The 22,769-nt window shown below is 44.4% G+C and overlaps 3 protein-coding genes across 8 annotated transcripts in view; all 3 read right to left on the bottom strand.

The window, feature by feature from the left end:
* Positions 1-429: 429 nt before the first annotated feature.
* Positions 430-3,212, bottom strand: CENPS (centromere protein S). The gene is made up of 5 exons (XM_069035161.1): positions 3,087-3,212; positions 2,855-2,978; positions 2,439-2,472; positions 1,772-1,838; positions 430-1,031 (listed from the first exon to the last, which is right to left on the bottom strand). Exons 1-5 carry the CDS (start codon positions 3,135-3,137, stop codon positions 876-878), a joined length of 432 nt encoding a protein of 143 aa, XP_068891262.1. The 5' UTR covers positions 3,138-3,212; the 3' UTR covers positions 430-875.
* An 860-nt stretch (positions 3,213-4,072) lies between these two features.
* PGD (phosphogluconate dehydrogenase) lies at positions 4,073-14,519 on the bottom strand. Of its 2 annotated transcripts, none has more exons than XM_069035159.1 (13): positions 14,421-14,519; positions 13,202-13,277; positions 12,593-12,772; positions 12,387-12,452; positions 11,209-11,327; positions 10,117-10,186; positions 9,599-9,733; positions 8,991-9,180; positions 6,998-7,128; positions 6,407-6,540; positions 5,990-6,089; positions 4,926-5,048; positions 4,073-4,384 (listed from the first exon to the last, which is right to left on the bottom strand). In XM_069035159.1, the coding sequence occupies exons 1-13, from the start codon at positions 14,426-14,428 to the stop codon at positions 4,265-4,267; spliced, it is 1,452 nt and encodes a 483-aa protein (XP_068891260.1). In that variant the 5' UTR covers positions 14,429-14,519; the 3' UTR covers positions 4,073-4,264. The 2 variants fall into 2 exon arrangements, with proteins under 2 accessions (XP_068891260.1, XP_068891261.1); XM_069035160.1 differs by lacking the exon at positions 14,421-14,519 and adding an exon at positions 14,138-14,314.
* Positions 14,520-15,991: 1,472 nt separating this feature from the next.
* The window catches only part of KIF1B (kinesin family member 1B), an 83,085-nt gene continuing 76,307 nt past the window's right edge, over positions 15,992-22,769 (bottom strand). For all 5 annotated transcript variants that reach the window (XM_069035151.1, XM_069035154.1, XM_069035152.1 and 2 more), the window contains 4 exons: positions 22,607-22,756; positions 21,940-22,132; positions 21,225-21,343; positions 15,992-20,640 (listed from right to left, as the gene is read on the bottom strand). In XM_069035151.1, coding sequence (XP_068891252.1) covers positions 20,598-20,640; positions 21,225-21,343; positions 21,940-22,132; positions 22,607-22,756 — 505 coding nt within the window. In that variant the 3' untranslated portion in view covers positions 15,992-20,597. The remainder of the gene's footprint in view (positions 20,641-21,224; positions 21,344-21,939; positions 22,133-22,606; positions 22,757-22,769) is intronic.

The following is a 22,769-nucleotide window of genomic DNA, read 5'->3' as shown; positions in this document are numbered from 1 at the left end:
AAAAAACTACTCACGCTAACTTCAGGTGAAGCTACCCAGATGGGAAGTAACTGGACTTAGGGGAGAAGCTTGCAGGCAACTTTTTGTCAGTCTGTTTTGCTTCTTACCATATATACTTTCGGATTGTAACATTATGGGCCATGGCAGGTAAAAATGTTTCCTGGCGTTTTAAATAGCTACTTATTACAAGTTTTTATGTTCCAGTCTTTCTGCAATAGCATGGATGGCTGTGCTACCCCTAGAAATCTGCTTCCTTTGAATGTAATTATTTTCATTCTTTGTACAATTCATTTGCACTGGGTAAGGCTCTGCCAGCCCAGCAGAGGGCAGTGGGGATCCCTGTCTGCCGCTGCTCCGAAGCCACAGCGCTACCTTAAAATGGGAATTACTGACAGTGACGACTGTACCCCAACAGTGTCACAGGGGCGAAACGGCACAAAACATGTTTAATTGTCAAGACAACGAGCGAGAGATATGGCTTATTAAAAACAAAATATTCAAAAGGTCTAAGCAAAAATATCAAAACTGGAAGCAAGGAAAAAGTCAAACAGTTACAAGAGAAATAAAGTAGCAGAATGGAGGGCATTGCACATACTGAGTTATGTGCATTCAGTGAGAATGGTCTGTTCCAAACTCTTTATTTAAAGGATTTTAATTTTAATGACCGATACCTTTTGGGAGCAATTAAGGCATTTTGGCTGTAAGCTTACTGAATTCTGACAGACTTTTCATTTTTGGAACAATAAAAAACCAATCACATTCACCTAAAAACCTAAAGATTCATTATTGGAGCTAACCTGCAAGATGAATAGGCTAATTCTGGTTTCTCTAGGATAGTAAGAGAAAATGACCTGAAACATTACTTGAAAGATAAATCATGCCATGCTGGAATCTTCATTTTCAGTCACAGATGCTTCTTGTTCCCCAGGAGCTCTCCCTCCCTTAACTGCACTGGACTTCTTTTTCTTCTTCTCCTTCTGCTCCATGTTACTTGATGCAAGCTCTTCACTCTTCTGAGTGATATATTTTAGCTGGGAACAATAAGCTAATCAGTCCTCTACTGAGGAACTTCATTCATTCATAAAACATTGAAAAGAAATACTGAAGAGAAATTGACATGGCAAGTTCTTATTACAAGAAACATGACAGACTCCAAAAAACATTTACTTTGCCTTCTCAGGCAAGTTCATGCTGGGTATTTCAAAGCATATACAGAAGGAAAAAATCTCCTTACATAAAAGTAAAGTTAGTATTGGAAGCATTTTTCATGGATCCACGTACAGACATGTCATAACAGATTAGTGAGTTTAATCCACTGAACATCATATATATCAGCACAAGAGAGAATACAGTGATTCTATGATCCCTGTATTAATGTTGGGAGACTCAGCACCTCAAGGTAGACTCAAGCTATTCTTGACCTTAGGCTACAACAAAGGAACACAACATCAGGAAGGAGCAAAGTGATTCACGATGCTGTGTCTGTTTATTACACTTTTGTACTGGGAACTTCAGCAGCCCTGGTGCAACGAGAGCACTGCTGCTTGAACTGCAACCAGATCTGTGTTATACCTCACCACAGCGACGCAGAATGGCAGGAAGCAAAATAAGATGAAAACTTTAAAATCACTGGATTGTGCCTATCTACCTCAGGAAGATGGTGAAATGGCTTATGCAACAGTTGCTTCACCATCTATAACTTTCATTCAAATGCTTTTAGGAATTAACTGGTTTAAAAATGTTGCAAGACAGAAAATACAGTGCATCTCACCAGAGAATTGCTTCTTCTAGCCAAAAGCTTCACATCTTCTGTGTTGACTGTGGTTCGTTTTGCATGCCTGCATAAAAATCAAAAAACACCCCTTAACATTTCTGCCAACGCTGACCATAACAGGCCATAGAGCATCTCATTCAGAGACTGAATTCACTGGCTAAAGAGACTTAATAAGGACCCAGCAAACCACGTCTGCCTGTCTTTTCTACCTATACACAAAAAACTGTTTTATCAAGTTTGCATGTGTATTTCAAAATCTCCACGCTTCCTGTGTTAAAATTTAGCAAGCAGAACTTCAAGCCCCACTGTTCTGTTCACTCTTGTCAGCAGGAGTTAGGTTGCAGGTACTTAAAACACTCCCTTACAACCCCTTGAAGCAACCAGGCAGGTTGGTAAACACTTGTCAGCCCCAAACCATCCAGTACCACTGTGTATCAATGCATTTGACAATTGTATACAATTGTTAATCTAAACAATCATTTGTAATACAAATGAACTTCCAAGACCAGGAAGTACCTACAAGGAATTTCTATTTCATAACTTCACAGCCACTATTTAAGCAGCCAACCAAGCCCTTTAAAGCTTGAATTACAAGATGCATTCTAAAGATTATCTAGGAGCCAACACAAAAAAAAGGAAAGCCTTTGTAAAAATTAGTGCCTACCTTGCAAACATTTCCAGGTCTTTTGCAAAGATTTCTAGAGAAAACACAAAGATGTCATATATTTTAAAATACTAACTCTGAGTGGGAAGAGATACACAATACGCAAGTTATCCAAGTCAGTTATGAGAAGTGACCATAGCTGGTTATTAGGCACCACTCGTACACAAGCAGGTAGCCACATAATATTCCCTCATACATCTAAATGCTTTTTTCAGGTCTGAAAAGTCGAACCTGTACTTCTTGTACTTAAAAAAAATATAATGCAAGAGAATGCCGCGGTGACAGCTAGTTCGATGCTATTATTTTTGTAGCCCTGTGTCTCCAGCAATGGCTCCTGAACAGACATGAAACGCTGCGGTAACCCAGGTAACACAAGGCAAAGGTAACCCAGGCAGCACCAGGTAACCCAGCTGTACCGCACTGCCGGAAGGTGATCTCTGAGATGGCCGCGATGCTCTGTTTGCTGAACTGCACGTCCTTGTCCTCCTCCACCTCCTGGCACAGGCACCCGACCGTGTAGTGAACCGCTGCCTTCAGCCTCTGCAGGGACCAAAGCAGGGGCAGGCGGTGACACACCGGCCCTGCCCCAAACCACCAAAGCCGACGACGGCCGCTCACGGCCTCCGACCCCCGTGTGCCGCCCGGTACCTGTGTGAGCAGCTGCTGCTCCTCGCCGCCGAGCGCAGCCCCCGCCGCCATCGCAGCCCTCACGATTTCCCGCCCTTCGCGCTTCCCGCGCCGCCGCCATGTCGGGCCCCGCCCCGGGGCCCCTGTGACGGGACCCGCAGCCGCATTGCGATGCAGCACCGCTGTTACCGCAGCAGTCCTTTATTTTACAGAACTCCCAAATCTTACTGCGTAGTCTGCGGAAAAGGTACCTTAAATTGAAAGTTATATTTTACCTTATACAGATATTAAACTAGTGACTAAGTAGCTGTCTTAGTAGAAACATAGACGGCCAAAAATTAATATAAAAATCAGTGTGCACAGCACAAAATTTAACTGAGTCTGAGGAAAAAAAAGAAGAGGTTCAGATACCCAAGTGAATTTTCAGAAGTCCTGAAGATGACTGACAGTAGTATTGGAGGGAGAGGATATAAAATAGAGCCAACTTTGCATGCTGCTGTGGGTATTTTTAATTGCCCCATGGGAAGCAGAGGCAAAGAATCAGGGAGATTTGGGCAAGGAAAGTGCAAGCACACAGCAATGCAAAGTGTTTATGCCAGAGCTTAAAACTGTGAACAACGGTTGGAGGGAGAATGGTGACAGGAATATCAGTTTTGTTTCTCCATGACCCATCCCATTCTTCCACCAAAAGCACACAGAGCTCAGTGTGAAGACTGAGCAGCTGAATGCCCAGGAATTAAATCTGTAAGAGAATAGCTGCTGCCTGTTAGGAATAAACCATTGCAATGAAAGAAAGGCCTTTACCTGCCTGGAACCTTGAGCAGAGTTTCTGTGCTGTCTGCCCCTCTCTCAGCAATTCCTGAACTGCAGTCATCTCTGTCTTGATCCCTATGACTTTATGCACCACAATACAATAAACATGCCATGACTATAAATTCTATTAAATACTGCACAAAAACATTTTACTTAGTTTTGGCTAGCAGCAGTGGGAAGAAAACACCTCAACAGATTTATAACTAAATTTATTTAGTTTTCTTATATGATACATATAGAGAGGTATACATACATGTATGAAATATACCCACAAGTTATTGCAAAAGTGCCCAAACACAAGTTCTAGCAGAGTACAGTAAAAAGTGATATTCTAGAAGAAATATCTGAGATCTACAGTATTTTGGCTCCAAGTGGAAGGATTTCCATTAGACATTGTAAGCAGAAGAGGACACGTTTCCTCCATGGCCTGTCCAGTTGGTATGGATAAATACCCCTGGCTTCGATAATAATTCATATGTATGTGCACCAAAGTAATCACGCTGAGCCTGGAATGAGAACACACAGACAAACCAGAAACACAAATGTCAGTATCATATGAGTACTAGAAGTTGCACCTACTGTTACCTAACAAGGAATAGTAGAAATAAGATTTTACTCCAGTATTATGACACTCAAAATTATTTTCTCATTATTAGCAAAACCACTGCAATGAAAAATTTACTAATATCTAGTAATTAAATTACGAGTTCTGCAGAAACACAAGTATATGATTTCTGCTTGGTAGTAATCTAAAAAGCAAGCACTTCCATGCATCCAAACATTCAAAGGTACTTCTCTATAAAGCATTTGGATTCAAAGATATCGTTACCCTTGGTTCACAGATGGAATACAAACACACACTGGGCACTGCCATACCAGCATCTCTGGTGTTCTTTATCCAGCTATCCCTCAGTGTTTTATTGACATGAATTTCAGGTACAACAGAAATATATTAGGCAATCTATACTGTGGGTGATTAGGACATACTGCCATTGAGGCCCTTAAAGCAGTATTTAAATAACAGCATGATGAGATTTCTGTACCTACCTGAATCAGGTTAGCTGGCAACATCTCATGCCTGTATCCATCATAAAAAGAAAGTGCTGTAGTGAAGCAGGGCATAGGGATTCCAATCTGCACTCCAGTACAGATCACACGGCGCCAGGACTCCTGGGAGAGAGGAAAAGAGGGGGGAAAAAAGGCAACTGGTCAGTGCTTGCTCATAGGTATGTGCAGGCATGTGAAGTACTCCAGTACAACTGTGTGTGCTATTTCACATTCAACGAAATCTAATAACCAAGTCTGAGCAAATACAGCAGCAGATTCCTGATTTTACATCAACAAGATTGATCTAAACTAATGGCAAAAGACAGAGTTAACAACAGGATGAGAACAGTTGAGACATGCAGTCAAACCACAGCCTCAAGCAAGGATGCTGTTCCTTCACATAAACATGGTCAGAGCATCTCAAAAGCATGAACTCAGCGGGGAACAGGGAATGTTCTGAGCAAACACTGAGGCAACTCCAGGACCTCTCACCAAGCACAGAACAAAGCTCACCCAAGGGAGTGAGAGGGCAGCACTGATATTTCAGATAGACGTGGATAATCCTCAGTTCAACTGTTCATCTGATCTAGTAATTTGCATGAAATATTCCAATTCAGTTACAAGAACTAATAATGATAATATGAGACTTCTTTTTTGGCCAGATAATGTGGTTTTAATTCTGCCTGTCAGCTCCATCCAAATCAGGACACTGTTTGCACAGACACGGGCCTAAAGAATGGGAGGGTCTGGAACACTGTTGTTCTGCAGTGGGGCTACTGCAAACAATGGTATTGGAACAGAGCTTTATAGTCTGCTCAGCTGAAATCCAACTGTACAATAGGCACAAGACACAGGGCAGTGATGAGAATGTTCACACAGGCCAGGCCTTTTTTCCTCATATTATGGTCCTTCTGAATTGCTGGATTTCTGCCTAAGGCTCTTCTGTAACAGTAAAATGGGAACCTTCAGTTTCCAATCATAGTTTGGTCAGTATCAAAGAGAAGAACCACGACAGTCCTGGCTGTAAATTATTGTTTTTATGCTCTCCTTTCCTTGGAACTTACCTGACAGTTTTCTACAGCTCTCTTAAAGAAATCATCCAACAGCAAATTCTGGAGCTCAGGGTTTCGATCAAAAGCATCTTTGATTTTTCCCAGGAACACACTAGGCAAAAGCAAACCAAGAACAAAGCTTCCAACAAAGGCCCAGAATTCAAAACTTACAGTGCCAAAACCTGACTCAGCCAGATTCAGGTTCCAAACATTACAAAGACCAAAGAAAATCTGCAGCAGTTAAGCCACCAGAATAGTGGGTTCATCTAGTAACCTTTAGTGTTGTCTACAGCCTCTCAGAATCTTACCAGCAGCGTAGCTCCATGGATTTTCCAAGGAAATCTCTGGGCTTGTCAGCCAAGCACCTCATAAACTAAACTGCCCCCTCTTCTCCCCTCAGCAGCCAAGCTACCTCCTCAGCTCAATTACCTTCTGATGATGCAGCCCCCTCTCCACATCAGTGCAATACCACCATAATTCAGTGTCCAGCCAAATTCTTTGGCTGCTTGTCTCAGCAGCATGAAGCCTTGAGCATATGAGATAATCTTGGAAGCATACAGGGCCTAAAAAAAAAAAAAATCAAGAAGTCTCACAAAGTTGAACAACAAACTTCATGGTCTACATGCTCTGTTCAGCCCACATCTCAGCAGGGATGAGTACAGTAGCAACATTCCAGATATTTGAGAACCAAAATATCCTTTCTCATTAGAAAGTTTGGTTTTAACAGAGAGAGATCAATACCCAGACAAAGGCAGGAGTATTGAGGGGTGGACAAGCTCCTGTACATGAATTATGATCTCTGTACCCCATGTAGTTGTCTCTGCCCACTGTGGCTTAAAGTTGAATTCTTTCTGGATTATTCTTTGGTTAGGAATGGGTCACATTATGCTTTGTGGGCATCACGAGACAATGCACAGCACTGAAAGCAGGAACCAGTTCTCATGAAATATAAACACAAGAAACACCCTCCCCAGGGTTCACAGGTTCCCAAACCTGCTCTGACCCAGCACAAGGACTCACCTTGCGGATATCCTCCAGGAAGGCCTTCTTGTTCCCACTGAATTGAGTCATTTTGGGCCCATCCAGCAGCTTACTGGCCTGCACTCTCTCATCCTTGAGGGAAGACAGGCACCGTGCAAACACGGCTTCCCCTTTGGGTATGGCAGGAAAGAGGAGATCATTAGGAAGCTGGGCATCACTGTTCATGTCTGAGATACTCAAGCACCACAGAGTGTCACTGAATGATGAGCCGTGTACACAAATGAAATAACAGGTGCAGAAATTAATTATTCCAACAGCATTCCTGAGGGACAACACTGCCACTCAGTACAACCATTGTGTAAGTATTGACTGAAACAGCTTTCAAATGATAAAGAAAAAAGCCACAAGTGATCCACATGAAAATTTATCCTCAGGAACATTTACCAGCGCGCAGTTTTGCAAATTTATTTTAAAATCTTTTCCTATCTGAGACAGACAGTGTTGCACTGCAATCTAGGGAATAGGAAGGCTGAAGACTTCACCAAGTATTGTATCATGCTTTGAAAGTAAAAAGCTGTTGCTTAAATGCCAGTTCACATGAACTGGATGTGCTTTGAAATACACATGTTCAAAATAAGGGCAATTAAAATCAAGAATAAATCAGCAGGTTAACTTATAAGATGAAATAAGATTCACAAATCTGGTAGGCCCCTAGCATTAGTATTCAGAAGTCCATAAGAAAGTTTTTTAACATCACTAAGCAGGTTACTAAATATCACCTGTCAGACTGGCTCAGTGAGTTCCTAATCATGCTGGTTTAAACTGTACTTATTTGCAATTGAAGACAGTACTTTAAAATGAGGGAGAAAAAAAGTTTCCTTTTCAGGGTCTGATAGAAAGAAAACAAGCAAATCTTCACACAGTCATGTTGTTCCACCCTTTAAGTGAGCTGTGATATACCAAAAAAAAAATAAAAATCAACACCCCAAAATCAAATCAACAATAAAAAAAAAGAGTGAGTAATGTTTTCACAAGGCTCTGGATCCTCCCTACAGCAGGAGGACATACCACACCTAAATCAGAACAGGCTAACTTCCATTTCTGCAAAAACTTCCTTCTACAGTGGGGAAAAGCAGCGTAGTAGGAAAATCAGGAAAAAGCAGGAGTAACATGACTCTGCTCTTACAAGCAGAAGTTTGCAAGTCATGCTTATGCAGTAAAACCACACACAGCAACTGCCCTGAGAACAGCCACGTTTGCACAAGGACTATGGCCCACACTTCCCTGTCAGCTCAGCATTACCTAACAATGCTCCCTGCTACTGCACAGCACTAATCAGGGAGTGTCTCCTCCACCCTTGATCTTTGTGAGAACCCCAAACAGGAGAATATTACCAGTACAAGCAAGAAACACTGTTTCAAGCCTAGAACTGAAAGACTACAGCTGCGGTAGAACATTAAAACCATTTAGAGAACTTGTTTTGCTGTTGGAATGCATCCATGTTTCTTTGACAGCTACACCGTAGTTACTTTCTTTTAGCTACTGAATATAATTTTTCTTATCTTCAGGACTTGACCAGACAATGCAAAGGAAAAAGAGGTAGAGAAAGCATGGAAATGAAAGCAGATCTGAGAGCAAAGAACCTATTGACTCATGTAATTTACTCAACAGGAAGCCCAGTCTGGACCTGTGGTATTAGGGCACTCTAAATGTGTTGCAGATGTGTTACAGCTCCTCTGCATTACAGCACTCTGAGCACAGCATTTAATGTTCCCCTGTCACTGAGTCCTCAGTGCAGACACACCATGGACATGGGTGTGACAACAGGACTGCCAGCATTTAAGGAACAAGGTAAAAACAAGCCCAGCAAAAAAACCCAGGAACAGCTGTCAGGGCAGAAAGGCTGGAACAGCTACACCTACGAGAGCCTCTTCTGCAGGCCAAGCCCTGCTGTGGGCTCACTTCTATCTATTCCCATGCTCCTTACTGTGATGTGGTACATGGAGGAAAGAACGATCAAAGAACCAGTTACCTATGAGTGTGACCGGGACTCCGTATTCCAGGGCAGAAATGGCTGTCCACTTCCCTGTGCCTTTTTGTCCTGCACTGTCCCTGATCTTTGGGAGGAGGTATTTGCCATCACTGTCTTTGAATTTGAGAATATTGGCTGTGATTTCAATCAGGAAAGAGTCCAACTCTGTCTTATTCCACTCCTGAAATACCTGAAAAAGGAGAAAAACCATATACGTATACATACACACCCCAATTTGCTATGTCTCTATAATATCTTTTAATTGGTTAATGTATATATTGTGCCTCCTTGATTATAATTCTCAGTGTTTCACTAGCTCTTTTCAGGTAAGGTAATTCACATCTCTGCACATGAAGGTGCTTGCTGGGGAGAAATCAACTGTAGCATGGGAAGAGTTTTAGACAACTTCTATAAGCATTCAGCTGTCTGTGCTCACTGCTCCTACCTCATGTGAAGCTCAGGAACGTTGTGCCCTGCCCTTGCAGGAGGCATGTCAGAAAAACGCACTTCAGGTATATGCAGCGGCTTTACCCAAGCCCCGCACCTCACCAGTAGCAGACAGAGACCATGGCACAAAGAAAGGAAAGACATTAAAAACTGCAAATCACCTTTGCCATCTCATCATGCTCCATGCCCACCACATCTTTCATCAGGTGATAGGCCTCACAGATCAGCTGCATGTCTCCATACTCAATCCCATTGTGTACCATCTTCACAAAATGTCCAGCTCCTTCCTCTCCCACCTGTCAGGAAACATCCAAAAATCCCGTCAGCAACAGCATCATCAACACTTCCAGTGTTTAATACCTGCCCGTGGTTTCCTTCTGCCTAAAGGAGGGAATCAAAGACAGTGCTAACTGAAAACAGTGGGTCACAGGCCCATTTAGCTCCCCTAGCACATGACCCAGCCACAAAACTTTGTCTTTCCATTGCATGGTGTGAGTTATCAGAGATGATAGATTGTAAATGAACACAGTCAGAAAATCAACCACTGATGGTGCTGTGTTTATTATGGACAAACATCCATGAGCTCCAGCAACGAAACTGCCTAAGTATGGCTCTAACCCCAAACTACCTAAGCAGGGATCTAACCCCAAGTTAGGGTCAGTATCAAATGACTATTTACCCAGTCACAGCAGGGTTCCCCAGATCCCACTTTAGCAGCAATGCTCTGAAATATGGTCTTGATGTGGGGCCTGTGGGGAGAAAGAATAAACCTTAACAGACAGGCAGGGGACACAAACACCACGAGAAAATAAATAAAATCTATCGGTATGATGCCTCCTTCTGTAGCCTGCCAAAAGGCAGCCTGGGGTGAGGGCAGCTGGCAGGTTGATAACCCACCCACACAGCAATGTCAATTAAATATGTTTTGCCCAACTAGACACTGTTTGCAAGACACTGGGACAATCAAGTCATGCATCCAACACTGTATGGACAAGTGTAATGCACTTAAAGGACCCCAAAATCCTCTCCATTTGAACACAGAAGCTGTCCTTACTTAGCTGTTCAAGGCAAAAGATGATTGGGCAGCAACTTATTCTTGTTGATGGCTTTTTGCCATCAAATTTGAACAGGCTGATACAGGTTATGAAACACTAATGCAAATGGACAGGGACTCAGGAGATACTAAAGCTCAGGTAAAGCCTGGGCACACCCTTTCTTTCCACATTTACACAGAAAATGGGCAACCAGGGATAAAGTCTAATATGAGCACCGATGTGCAGTCCTTTACTGAGACATGAGTACAAAACAGCACAGCAGTAGCATGCAGAAACTTGCAAATAAATGGATGTACTACTGTTGTAATACAAACAGGTACTGAAGCTCCTGTTATAATGTGTCACTACAGGGCCATTTGCTGCTGCCTGATTCATGGTTAGCAGCTTCCCAAGTGTGTATGGCCTCAAAAAAAAAAAATAGTACTTGTTTAAAATTTAAGCAAGATTCCTTTCTCCCCAGGCACACATTTTCCCTTCAGATGTCTGTAGGTCCTACTTTTGCCTGTGGATTCCTGGAAGAAAAGCCTGCCTTACATGAAGGCTCAGCACTTCCCCATGACCCCCAGCCAGGTTGAGAAATCTGGAGCCTTGAGGAAATGAGATGGCAACATATCTTGTTCTCTCCACACCCACACCCTCCTCTGTCCCTCCCTCGGCTCACAATTTGAATTGTTGCAAACCATTCTGAGCAAGAAAATACAGTAGCTTGTGCTTACCAGGCTTCCTTGGCTCCTCCTGGCATGAGGGAAGGTCCATATCTGGCACCCTCCTCTCCACCACTAACACCACTTCCCACAAATAAGATGCCCTTTGCCTGTAGATCCTTACAACGCCTCTGGAACAAAGAGCAGAGCAGCACTATTTAATTTTGACTGATGCCAGAGCCTTATAGAAAAGGCTAGCAATTCAGACTTAAAATTAGGTTTTCAATTCTGCTTTTAACATGCTAGAAGCCAACCTCAGAGAAAGCTTGTACATACACCAAAGTGAGCATTAGGAAACTTCCTGTTGCTTTGACATGGACACTTGCAAAAGCGACATGGTCAGAAAACAAGTCCTTATAAGCACCAGATAGAAATGAGCAGCACTGAGGCCAGAAAAGGCTTGGAATTAAGTGTCAGGTGACACATGCTCTGTGTAGAGATGTGGGGGAGGCAGATTAGGCCCAAGGTGGAGTTGCTGCGTTCATTGCATAGTGAAGGTGCAAGCACAGAAAACTCTAAGGGCAAATAATTGCCTCTGAGTGGGAGAGAGGCACAGGCCGAGATCCCTAAGGACAGCTGCAAGCTCCCTCACTGAGTTTTTCATTCTGGCATGGTCAATTCACTTATCCAAGATCAGGATGTTGAAGCAGAAAGACAAATGCGAGCACCTCTTCTAAGATTTAGAAGTACCAATCTGAATGCAGTATTTTCATGTGAGCATCCCAGATAAGCTAATATAGCTTCTGTAGCTTCTACAGTTACAGCCTGTTCACAAGCAGATAATTACTCTGCTGCTTCCATTACCGAAACAGCAGTTCTGTCTTACTGGATTGTCCTGTGATCATGAAGGGTTAAGAAATAACAGCAAATCTATAAATATCCTTAGACTTATAAATCTCCCTGAAACCACCCTAAGATTGTAAAAGGAAATTTTCTAAAAGCCTTCACTCTTTCAAACGTGTCAAAAAAATATTCTCTGATTATTTGGGCAACTTCTATAAAACATTCTTATAGGGCAATCCTTAATTGCTTTTTAATAGGCAGCATGATCTAATTTTGCAGAAATAATTCAGTTTGGCTTTTCCTGAGCACAGGGGTGATGGCATCTTATTGACTGACTATGCTGATGATCAGAAGTGGAAGAGACATGTGTAATTTATTCATTCACTTTAGGTAGGAAACAGGCTTACCGTGGTATCTCTATACTCAGAATTCCCACCATCAATTATGATGTCTCCAGTCTCCAACAATGGCACCTGTCAAAAATAAATCAGCATTTCAGTTTTCGCCATACATTCAAAACCTCACTAATGATGAATAATTGAGAACTTTGGAGGAGAGGAAACTCCTCCAATAGACAGCAAGAAGTCACAGGTAGAACAAATGTCTGCCTCACCAATTTATTGATGAAGTCATCCACTGCACTTCCAGCCTTCACCAGCAAGATAATGCGACGGGGCTTCTTCAACTTGGAGACCATCTCCTCCAGGCTGTGAGCACCAATCACTTTGGTTCCTTTGGCCTCATTAGCCAGGAAATCATCCACTTTGGAAACTGTCCTGTTAAAAGCACAAACCTGGGAGAGCAAGAAAACACGTTAATAAAAGCTGCCAGTGGAACAGTTACTTTAGCTCAGACTACAAATTATACAAGCAAGCTTCAACATCCTGTGCTCTCCCACTTCCACCTTTATGACAGGCACAGGGCAGGGATGAACCTGAGCATGTCTTTGCAAGTGCCTTGGGAATCTGTGGTTAATTTCAAGGCCAAGGCAAACTTCAGGGAAAAGTCATGCATAATTAACATATCAGGTGCCAGCTGAGTACAGGCATGCACCGCTGTTCTCTGGAAACAGGACAAAGGCCAGCACAAGGTATAACTAAAAGAAGGAAATAACATCCATTAGATCATCACAAGAGCGGGGGGAAAGCACCCACAAAATGCTCAGCTCCAATCCCAAGTGCTACTGAGTCAGCCTTCCTAAACAGTATTTTTCCTCACTTACCACGAAGCCATGGTCATTCATGTTCAAAACCAGGTTCTGACCCATCACGGCCAGGCCAATCAAAGCAATGTCAGCTCTGGAATGCGAAAGAACAAAAATGCCAGGTAAGTCACTAGCAGTGATCCAGCAGTAGCATCCTTACCTCTTACTGTTCTGACCATGCCAGCTGCCAGGGCAGCCCATCCCTTCCTAACAAACATAGAGTTTTGAGTTCATTCTGTCAGCTATTACTGCAACAGATCATAGAATCATGGAATATCCCGAGCTGGAAAGGACCAACACGACCATCCAGTCCAACCCCTGGCCCTGCACAGACCCCCCCCGCCCAACAACCCGACCCTGGGCATCCCTGGCAGCGCTGTCCAAACGCTCCTGGAGCTCCGGCAGCCTCGGGGCCGGGACCATTCCCTGGGGAGCCTGGGCAGTGCCCAGCAGCCTCTGGGGGAAGAACCTTTCCCTGGTATCCAACCTAAACCTCGCTGACACAGCTCCGGCCGTTCCCTGGGTCCTGTCCGTGGTCACACAGAGCAGAGATTAGAGCTGCCCCTCGGGACAAAGGTGCAGATCCTCGTGTCTCCCAGAGTGCAGAACACACACAATATGTCTGGAGTCACCATGATTTTTTCCCAACCACCAAAGAACAGCTGGATGAGTAGGAAAAGCAATCCAAAACATTGCACTACAGGCAGGGAGTGAAGTGAGTTGCTCCAATACGCCACTGATGGGTCCAGTTCTATCACAGCTCCATACTGAACAGACGCTGCGCTGGAACATCGTGGCTGAATATTATATCATGTTTTGCTTCCGCAATGCCAAATGACTTGGGGTGGGCACAGAAAACAAGGCAAACGGAGCATCCTTACTGGAGGCCGATGCAGCTCACAAGGAGCGCACGTAGGGGAACCAACCTCCTCTGACCCTCGGTTCACAACTTGCCTGCTTCACAGCCACGACTCCAGCACCAACTGATCCCGGATCCTGCCACAGCCGCCCCATTCCTCTCCCTCCGGACCCACCGGCGAGCGGGGCCCACGGCAGCACCGTTCTCCCGGGCCCGAGGCTGTGCGGAGTCACAGGGCAGAGCCCCCGCAGCAAACAGCGCATCAGGGCCTCCCAGTGCCGCGAGCCGGCCGCAGCTCTGCCCCACCGCAGCGCGGCCACGCCGGGGCCCCGCTCCTGCCCCGCTCCCGCTCCCGCCCCGCTCCCGCCCCGCTCTCACTCGGCCATGGCGGCGGCGCGCGGCTCCTCGGGGCTCTACGGGCTCGGCCCGGGGCGCGCGCCGCTCCCCACATCAGCCAGGGGGGCGGGGCGGGGCCGAGCGCGCCCATTGGTTCTTCCGGGGAACCGCGCCCCCCGCCCATGGCCCGATGTCCCGAGGCCGCGCCCCCTTAAAGGGGCAGTGGCGCGGTGGGCCCGGGGCTCCGCGCTGTCCGGGCCGGGGCTCCGCGCTGTCCGGGGCTGGGCTCCGCGCTTCCCCCGCCCGGGGCTCCGCGCTTCCCCCGCCCGGGGCTCCGCGCTGCCCCCGCCCGGGGCTCCGCGCTGCCCCCGCCGGGGCTCCGCGCTGCCCCCGCCGGGCGCTGACGCTCCCCCGCCTCCTGCGAGACCCGAGGAGCCCCAGGAGCCGCGCCGGGCGCTGACGCTCCGCCCGCGGAGGAGCCGCGCAGCTGCCCCGTGCCGGCGGCTGTGCCTCTGTTCCCAGCGATACGCACCCCTGGGACCGCTGGGAAATGCGCAGTTTGTCTTTTCTTTGTAATTATTATTAATTGGCTTTCGATTCTGCCGCTGAACATCCTCCCAGGCGGCAGTCAGCTCCTCAGGCATCACCGCTACCCGTTTGTCTTTGCGTGCCCTAACTTCAGCCAAAACTTGAAAAACCTGCCCCTCCGTGAGCAGTGGGATGACAGTAATTTCAGGACCTTTGCTCCACGACAGCCGATGTATGGTCAACACACATCTACCTCTTGAGACCGTAGTTTCTATTAAATTCTATATAAATTATTTTCTAAACAAGATCACCAGCTGCTATCCGGCCCATCAAGTTTTTGGTTCAGCTTAATTTTGGGCACTAAGCGTGAATGAATCAGAAAGCAGTGAAACAGAGCGGCTTCCATGAGGTATCAATTAACCTGTCAGAAAAGCCACCAGAGAAAGTTCACAGGTTACTCAAGTGCATAATCGGAAAAAACCACGGCATCAGCCCCAGCAGCAAAGACAACAGCTTTTCAGGTAAAGAACTGAGGAGGCCAGCAGCCTGATAAAGGTATTGTGTCACCATGCAGCTCGTTTAAAGTTCCAAGAGGTTTTTGACCCGTTTTGGTGGGACTTAAATGCTTGGGGAATGCCCTGTCCGTGGCTTTTAAAAGCTAGAGAACTTTGCACCTTCAGACCAAGACAGGAATGATTCACAGGGGTCCCCTGACAACATCTTTGTTCCCAGAGTTCCAACTTTGCTGTTGTGCTTTGGTGGTTTGATTTCACCCATTTCTTCTCATTTCCAACTGTCACCCCCAGATAAGCAAGTTCAGTATTGGCAGCACTGTGACAAGCCTAATTTATTTTTCAAGCAAAATAATCATTTGAAAGCATCCAAAAAACATTTAGAAATGCTGCATAACATACCAGAGGGGAAAGGATGAGGGAGGATAAGCAGGGCCTCCCTTCCCCTTCTTTCTCAAGAACAGTCGAGATAAATTTGTTTTCCTGAAAGCATCAGCTTGTTCAGGACAGGTTTTAAAAACAAGTAATCGACATAAGACACAAGTAATTAAATCATAATGAAAGGGGCACACATTCTATCTGCTAATGCACTGGTTGTACCTTTATTGTTTCACCTCGTTCACTAACAATTCAGTGGTGCAAGGTTACCATACACAGTTAGATATCTGCATTGCACACCTAAGGCTATACAGCAAATGGATCAGAATTAGTACAAATACATGAACTATATTTACATTTTGTATACTCAAGCTCCAAATATCGGATATATTTACAAAATAAAATAAGAAAATGAAAACCTGAAATTAATGTACAGTGTTGCTGATACACTCCTTCGCTGGGATGAAATCAGTTTGCAAAGAGATTTGTTCGAGAAGGCCACTTATACAGCATATACCTTGTATACCTTGTGTACAGAGAGATTAACAGGGACACGGGGACCGCATTTCCAAGGGATGTGTTTCAGTGAACGCCATGTCTAATGTCCAAATTCGGGAGCCATAACCAACTGCACATGAAGTATGAACAAGCAGAGTGGAAAATTAAGACCTGATCCTGGGAAGTGCTGATCATTCAAGACTGCCTCTGCTTCCAGTCCCTGGTTTCCAGGCAAGCAAGAGGAATTCAGCACTGCTCAGGGGCAGCCCATTCACTTGGCAACATTAAGAATTGAAGACTTAGGAGCTCCACACCAGTTTTCTGAATACTCAGCTGATCCCAGCAACTTAAATCCTGTTCCCAATAACATTGGACACAACCATCTGGTTAGTGTTGGACTAGTTTTGATTTCAAATACACAGAACACATAAATGGCCTTCTGAACAAAAAAGTCAGTCCTGTTCTTGAACAGCTGATGTTTTTAAACAAGGAAGCGCGAAGTTAATACATCCTGCTACAGACACTACAGCCAGACCACAGACTGGGGTTAGTAACTACAACAGAGAGATGCAACGCACACGTCAGACCCATTTGTAGGGACATTCAGCAAACCCTTCCCGAGCAGCAGCAGGATCCTTCCTCCTCCCAGCAGCAGGTCAACAGCTGCATCTTCGGCAAAAACACCCACCACAGCACAAACCAGCACCAACTCAGGTGTGCAGGAGTACCAGGCAGATGCATGTGCACAGGCAGTTATTAGGCGGCTGCTTAGTACCAGTGGGTGTTAGACCGAAGCTAATCCTCTTTCTTATCTAATGTGCAATTAATTACAGATGTATAAATATACATTACATAAAATTAAATCCCTGTAAATTAGATAACAAGCAGCAAAAAGTAAAGTCTTTACTTTGAAATACCTTGCTAATCAGTAATAAGGACTATTAGACATTGACCAAAAAACCCTTTTCTCGGCAGTCTAGAAATCATACTCTCTGGAAATAGTACTCCCTTCTCTTCTGTATTCCCAGAATACAGGAATCTTCTTTAAAAAGGTACTTAAAGTGCATTTCTAAAATACAGTGTAGGAGGTTTAGCTTAATTTTAAAATACCCAGGAAGATCCAACATGATTTTCAATGGACAAAAAGGATCATTTTCTCCTTCCTTTTGGCGAGGAACATAAAAGCCCAATTACAGCACAGTTTGACACTTGTTCTCCCCAGGGAATGCCCACCAAGCTCCCTCCTAGTGTGTGTCCTCACGGGCTGGCAGGCCCACAGCACAATACCTCGTCTCCAGAGGCTGAGTCCCAAGAGCTGTCTGACTCTGGGACTCCACACACACAGAGCAGGTAACCAAGAGTGGGCTTTGGAGTGTCAGGAGAAGGCAACTTAATATATTTTTCCTTCCTCATTCTGTTTCCAAAAAGAAATTTCTAACATGTTGGGCTAAGCTTTGAAGTGAATGGAAATTCACTTTTTGTTTATTTGTTTGGTTTGTTATCTCTTTAAAGAAAACTTGGATTGGTTTCAGTCCAGTTTTAAGTAGGGAAATCCAAATGTCTCAAAGCAGCATTCAGTAATTGCAGAAAAACTTTGTCTGCTTTTACGTCAGACCTGAAAACAGTAATGCCCATTTGAACTTTACACAACAAGGACCTAGTTTGTCACAGATTATGCAGCTTTAAGAGATGCTGATGCTTAAAAGCAGAGTTTTGGTCTTCTGATGATCTGTTATCCACTCAGACCTCAAGTCACCAGAAGCTGCTCGGAGTTTTTAGAAAGAAGAGTAACATTCGTGCAACACAACTGTAACACTTCAAGCTCTGTATAAAATAAGCATCTGTCTCTTCCTGCTTTTAAAGGAAGATCCCTTAATCATGATTCTGTGCAATGCCTATATCCACTTGGTTCATCCTCTGGCTTATCCATAGCAAAGACTTAGAAAACTAGTTTTCTTCTAGTTAAAAAAAAGAAACAGATAAAAGTTAAAATGCTCTCAGTGTGTCACAACCTACCACCACCTCAATCACTCTGCCTCCTCAAACAGGTTCCACTGTCATTATAAACAGTGGTGATGGCAGCAATAACTTAATGCTTAGAATTAACCTAATTCTTGAGATCAGCTTAGCTGCAGTGTGAGGAGCCCTCCTGCAGGACAAGCAGTTTTATCCACACACTGGAGGTGCTTTATCATCATTGCATAACAAAGGAATATCATCACTGTATTAAGAGTCACACACAGTTAAACAAGACAAAAACAGAAGGAAAAAAAAAGACAAAAAAACCACATCCCTATCATGTTCCTGGGTTCCCAGGATGCTCCCTCACTCTGGCTTCCAGTTCTGAAATAAATCTGAGGACCACAGAGACAGCATGAGCATATGACTTAGCTTGAGAACTACCTCGAGATATGTAAAGATATGTCCTAGCAAGTGTCAGACTCCATCTCCCTGCTCCTTTGCCTTCCATGCTGTTAGAAGGTCTCATTATGCACTGCACTTTGATGAAAACCCCATGAAGCAAAAATCTCTCTCAACAGATTCCAGTCCCACGTACACTTGGCCACAGAACTCCCAGAGCATGGCATGACCAGCTGATGCGTGACCTGAATCCAAATGACCTTCTTGAGCTGTGCCTAATGTGCTTACTGCAAGAGTGGAGCAAACCCTTTTACCTCTCCCTTGAGAGGCCCGTCCAGATGAAATCCCTTTACATTCCCCAGCATCACAGCCAGCCCTATCAGTGCCCAAGGTACAGCGAGAAAGGTTAACACAGCAGGAACACAGTAAAGGACACACACACATCCCCAACCTCCCTGAACACCTGACCAAGGGAGAGGAGTTCACTGCCCCAAAAAGGAAATTCATTCTGCTTTTCTTTCTTGGGGCAAGCTTTGGCCACAAGGAGAACTTACACTTGTAGGTCAAGAACTGACACCACCCAGCTGATGTCCAACAAGCCAATTATGCCATTCCACTGACCAGGACCAGAATCCACTTGCTCTATTCCCCAGGAAGGATTAACTCTGAGTACGGTGGGGTTTAGCTGATGAGAATTGTAGCAGGGATATTAGGAGACACTCAGCAGTTATTTCAAAAGGAATTGAAAGCATCCTGCAGCTCCCTGGAGAACACCGCAAGTGCTAGGTCTAGGAAGTGTTCCATGGACCTTGGATGCTCCCATGGGCAGGTGGGGTGACATGGGAGCATTACAGGTAAGGGATGCACTAAAGGGCCCTTTGGAATGATGCCACAGAGCTACCAGACTGACACAGCCATGGGAGCCCCAAACCTCTTCCCAGAGAGGTGAGAACTGTTCCTGCAGAACTTGGAAGTCAGGACTAAAAGCAGAAAGAGGAGATCTGCCCTCCATGGTGATCCAGGGACCAACTGCACTTTCATTTCCATTTAACACTCTCCATCTGTCAAATACAAGGCTTGAGCATCTGAAATTTTGGGGATTTTATCTAATATTTCAGTCTGTGGTCTATTTCCCCTCATATCAGCACAGTCTGCTCAGCTCAGTTCAGAGGCTGAGGAGTGAATGTTGATGGAAACTCTTCTGGGAAAGAGTGAAAGCCAAGCACTATTCACCTGCAACCCCCCACAGCAAGAGTTTAAAGGCAGATTGTTCTAGCCAGCCACTCCTGGTTTGTTCCCTATCTTTTTCCAACTCATGCCTTTGCCTGCTGGACCCTGGAAACTCAGAAATTTGCACAAAGTCCAAAATCCAGTCTGCCCAGATAGATTTGTCCAATATCAGCTTTCAACAGAGTTTAACTTAGAGGCTGGATCCAGAAAGCCTGAGGAGCTATTGCAGTTCCTGGCTGGGTAATGTCTCCATTAAAGAATTTATCTTTCCCTGGCATTGGAACTTTGCCCTGAGGGAACCAATGGCTACTGCCAAGTCACAAATTGAATGAAAACCCTGTAGCAGTCTAGACAGACAACGGACAGTGGGACAGACACCAAAAGGTCAGCTGAAATGGGAAAACAATTGTTATAAGAAAAAAAAAATTTTTTTCTTTTTAGAGTCGTGCATAATCACTCAATTTTTTTGATTTTTTTTTTCTTTCTCTTTTTGTTTGGCCACATGCTACTAGTACAATTCTGGTACAGGTGAAAAGAAACAAGGTAGGGTTAGAATACCTAGAAAATGTGCTGAAGGAGCAGGGAAGGTAGGGGATGTTAAGCCACAGGATTACATACAAGAGAAACCATCAAGAATCACAAAGAGAAAATGAGAGGTAACACTATCCATCGGGAGGTGAGTTGGGAGAACAGATGAGAACATTACATGGACTCAGTACTTCATCTGGCCCGTGCGTCTTCGAGCCAGTTTTGACCTGTACCAAAAAAAAAGTGAAAAAGTAGTTGGTGAATTCTGAAAGTTTATTTTTCCTCCCTCCCTGCAATTTGTCCACCTTTTTTTTTTTTTTTTAAATCCTTTGGTACAGTTCTAGTTTACTCCATATGTGAAGAAAGTAAAATGTATGCAGGGGCCGTCTGCGATAATGGAAAGGCTGCCAGAGAAGTTATAAAAAAGGGAATGTAATTTCTGCTTTAGCTCATAATCAAGAACCTAAAAAGAGTCCAGCACAGAGGAAGTAAGAAACTTTATAAATTTGTAAAATGGAAATACAAGGAAAGCATCTTGTGGCCTCCAAATGTAGCATCCCACACATGTTCAAACTGAAAATGGCTGTTCAGAACATCTCAAGCCAAAACAACAGCCCCTGCAGCTCCTGAAATACAGGGCTGGTTTGTTTTCTGATTGTTTGAGGGGTTTTTTTGCCTACCCTACTCCCTCCTCCAGTTCCCACATCTTGTCAAATTCCTCAGAACAAGATTAAAATCTGTAACCAACCATCTGCCTCCTGGTTTGACCATCTCCCTTCACAGCCCTGGCTGCGCAGGAGCTGCCTCTTACCGAATTGTGCCAGCAAGGAGAGGATTGAAGGCATATAACCAGTCATTCATGTCCTTGTCATTGATGGCCTGGAGCAGGACTCCACGGTGCTTTGTGCACACACCAAACGTGTTGGGCGTCTGGAACATAAAGGACAATTTAAAATACAAAGTCTACAGGCACAGAAGCTGATGCACATTTCCTCTCTGCTCCATCACATCCCTAAAATCCACAAGACCTAAGGTCTTTCATTTATGTTTCACTGGTGATTTCCAGGATATTATTAGTCATTATCTTCTACAAAATATAGTTTTAACTCCTGAGTGTGGCTTTAAGAGCTGCTGAGATGGACCAGTAAAGTTCATTTGATTCCTTGCAGGATGTTTGTGTGTGTTGTTTTGTGGGGTCCTGTTTTAAAACAAACAAAACACACAAGCCCAAAAAAATATACAAAGCAAGCTGCAAAAACCCAACACGCAGGGTGATGGTACCAACACACGCTACTAAAAGCCAGTCTGATGTGGGATAGCAGTCAGGGTCACTCTCTGGTACAACTGTGTCCAAAACCATAAGAAACTCTGAAGAAACTGGGAACTTTGTGGGCAGGATCCTCAATGCCTCCAAGAATCAGATCCATTTTCCTCGGACCAGAGATGACACACCTGAGGGTATGGATGCACTGCTACTTGGAATGTTCTTGCTTTATGGATAAATAAACAACAGCTCTCAGACTGACCTTTACCATTGCCTGTTGATCCTCACTGTATTCCACCTGAGCTGTGGATAAGTTTATGACTCCTCTTTCTACAGGATCTTTGTCACTGTTGTAAATAAAAACATAGGGACGGCGAACCACCACAAAGTGCTTGGCCCAGGAGCTGGAGAGTGGCTCCTTGAAGTGAAGGTATCCTTTCTTTGACACCACAGAGCTGGAAAAAACAAACACACATTAAAACAGAAATTGATTTTCCCCTGAGTATCCCAACTAACTGCAAAACACTGTGTAAGACACTTGGTCTTTAATATGTTTTGTCTGCAACAGTATTCTGATAAAGTTCTTCTATAACTAGCTGAATTGTGTTTTCAACAACTATGCAGAAGTCTGACAGAAAGAAGGTCCCCAGAAATCTCTTTCAGTGAACTTCAGCCACGATTTGATGATAACAAACATCATATTTGAGTCACTGGAAATCCCGTTCATTAAGTAGATGCAGGGAACGAATGCTGCAAAGATCAAATATCAACAAAACCTTCCCTAGTCCATCATAGAGGACTCTGCAGCTCTGCTATCCCGCTGTTAATTTTCCCTCCTCGTGGGAATGAGGACACAGAACCTACAAATTTCAGAAAGCCCTTGGGATGGTTCTCAGGAAGCCACGATCACACAACAATAAAAAACTTACCCTGGTCTGATTTCCTCAATATCAGGAACGAGGTTTAGGAACTCGTTCTTTCCAGCTCTGGCAAGATAGGAAGTTTCTATCGCAGGAATTATCTGGAACTGTTCCACATCATGACAGGGACTGGAGGCACGGGAATTTGCTTCTGGTGTCCTTTAAAAAAAGT

Source organism: Aphelocoma coerulescens, chromosome 21 (assembly GCF_041296385.1).
Source record: "Aphelocoma coerulescens isolate FSJ_1873_10779 chromosome 21, UR_Acoe_1.0, whole genome shotgun sequence".
Classification (NCBI taxonomy): Eukaryota; Metazoa; Chordata; class Aves; order Passeriformes; family Corvidae; genus Aphelocoma; species Aphelocoma coerulescens.
The sequence above is the reverse complement of the archived record's forward strand: the minus strand, read 5'-3'. Positions and strand labels throughout refer to the sequence as shown.

Excerpts from the sequence above, each read along its gene's own strand:
- CENPS (XM_069035161.1), bottom strand. The coding sequence starts at position 3,137 with ATGGCGGCGGGGGCTGCGCTCGGCGGCGAGGAGCAGCAGCTGCTCACA. Across the intron at positions 2,979-3,086 it reads AGCAGCAGCTGCTCACACAG|AGGCTGAAGGCAGCGGTTCA; the intron begins GTACCGGGCGGC and ends TGGTCCCTGCAG. Across the intron at positions 1,032-1,771 it reads CTAGAAGAAGCAATTCTCTG|CTAAAATATATCACTCAGAA; the intron begins GTGAGATGCACT and ends TATTGTTCCCAG.
- PGD (XM_069035159.1), bottom strand. Across the intron at positions 9,181-9,598 it reads AGCATGATGAGATGGCAAAG|GTATTTCAGGAGTGGAATAA; the intron begins GTGATTTGCAGT and ends CTCCTTTTTCAG. Across the intron at positions 6,541-6,997 it reads TCCTGGAGGATATCCGCAAG|GCCCTGTATGCTTCCAAGAT; the intron begins GTGAGTCCTTGT and ends TTTTTTTTTTAG.